This window comes from Meleagris gallopavo, unplaced genomic scaffold, assembly GCF_000146605.3.
Source record: "Meleagris gallopavo isolate NT-WF06-2002-E0010 breed Aviagen turkey brand Nicholas breeding stock unplaced genomic scaffold, Turkey_5.1 ChrUn_random_7180001875055, whole genome shotgun sequence".
Lineage (NCBI taxonomy): Eukaryota > Metazoa > Chordata > Aves > Galliformes > Phasianidae > Meleagris > Meleagris gallopavo.
Window position 1 is genome coordinate 21260 of NW_011139619.1, and position 1950 is coordinate 23209.

Here is a 1950-nt window from a genome sequence, read left to right on the forward strand (position 1 = left end):
GCGCTCAGCCCGCTTCTCCCGGTGGCGGCCGCGCCCACCTCCGGTCTTCTCCTTTCCGTTTCCGGTATGTCCCTTTCTCTCTTATGGTCTTCTCCTTTTCTACTTCCGGTCGTCCTGCCTTACTTTCGGCCTATCGCTTCCGTGGGATGAGCGCTCCTGCCGCTCTAGCAGCGCGATTCTATGGTTTTATCCCCCCTCCGGCTCATCGCAAGCTACTTCCGGTGGGATGAGGGCTCCCGCCGCTCTAGCCGCGCGACTCTATGGTTTTATCCCTCTCCTCGACCTCGTAAAAACAAAAAGACCCTCAAAAAAGCCCCAAATGTCCCAAAAATGGCAGCAAAATCGGTTTGTTAACAGAGAATAATGTTTTTTATTGGGATCCAGGGTTGGAACGTCGTAAGTAAGAGAGAAACCAAACCAGTCGGTCCTCCAAGCACCACCTACGGGTCCTCCAACCACCACCAACAGGATCAGAACCAGGACATGGGGGGAAATGGGGTCTTTTGGGGGGTCTCCATGGTAACAGACCCACAGAACTGCATACAGGTGTACAATACAGCATTTTTTATTACAGTGTTTGGGTTGGAACGTTGTAGGTAAGATGAAAATCAAACCAGTCGGTCCTCCAAGCATCAGCTCCGGGTCCTCCAACCACCACCACCGGGATCAGAACCAGGATATGGGGGGCAAACGGGGTCTTTTGGGGGTCTCCATGGTAACAGACACCCGAAACTTTACACAGCAGTAGGGAACAACATCATTTATTACACCGTGTGGGTCAGAACATTGTAGGTAAGAGAGAAACCAAACCAGTCGGTCCTCCAAGCACCACCTCCAGGTCCTCCAACCACCACCACCGGGATCAGAACCAGGATATGGGGGGCAAATGGGGGTCTTTTGGGGAAGCAGCGGGGGTCTTTCTGGAGTTGGTTGCCACGACGACTAGCGGACGAGGTACTCCTTCCTCTTATTGAGCCGCGCCTGACACAAAGCAAAGCCTCCCAACAACAGGTAGAGCCCAGCAGCCACGAAACAGTTGGTGCCCACGCGTTCGTACAGCCCATAAATGCGCTCCGGACCGCTGGGATGGACGGAAATTAAGGTTAGAAATGGAGGTTGTGGGGTTGTGGTGTGGTGTGGTGTTGTTGTTGTGGTGTTGTGTCATGTCTTTGTTGCGTCGTTGTGTCATGTTGCTGTGTTGATGTGTCGTGTCGCTCTTGTGGTGTTGTTGTGTGGTGTTGTGTCGTTGTGGTGTTGTGGTGCTGTGTTGTTGTTGTGTTGTTGTGTGGTTGTGATGTTGCTGCATTGCTGTGTTGTATTGTTCTGGTGCTGTGGTGTTGTGTCGTTGTTGTGTCATGGCATCGTTGTCATTGTTTCATTGTGTCGTTGTGTCACTATTGTGCTGTTGTGTCGTTGTGTCACTGTTGTGTGGTTGTGTGGCTGTGTCGTCGTGTGGTTGTGTGGTTGTGTCACTGTTGTGCTGTTGTGTGGTTGTCTTGTTGTGTGGTTGTTGTGGTTGTGTGGTTGTGTGGTTGTTGTGTGGTTGTTGTGCGGTTGTGCGGTTGTGTTCTTGTGTGGTTGTGTTGTTGTGCGGTTGTGCGGTTGTGTGGTTGTGGTTGTGTTGTTGTGTGGTTGTGCGGTTGTGTTGTTGTGTGGTTGTTGTGCAGTTGTGCGGTTGTGTTGTTGTGTGGTGGTTGTGCGGTTGTGCGGTTGTGTTGTTGTGTGGTTGTTGTGCAGTTGTGTGGTTGTGTTGTTGTGTGGTTGTTGTGCGGTTGTGCGGTTGTGGTTGTGTTGTTGTGTGGTTGTTGTGCAGTTGTGTGGTTGTGGTTGTGTTGTTGTGCGGTTGTGCGGTTGTGTTGTTGTGTGGTTGTGACCCCAAGCCCAACTCACTCATTGAAGTCCTCCTCGGTGAAGGGCACGTCCTCGATCAGCACCGCCGAGTGCACGTTG

General features: G+C 51.9%; 1 protein-coding gene across 1 annotated transcript; it reads right to left on the reverse strand.

Moving 5' to 3' along the window:
* Positions 1-549: 549 nt before the first annotated feature.
* Positions 550-1949, reverse strand: RNASEK (ribonuclease K; the record flags this gene model as incomplete). Its single annotated transcript, XM_010727231.1, has 2 exons — positions 550-1081; positions 1891-1949. Coding segments are annotated over 2 exons (198 nt in total), but the record flags the coding sequence as incomplete, so codon positions are not given.
* Position 1950: the final 1 nt, after the last annotated feature.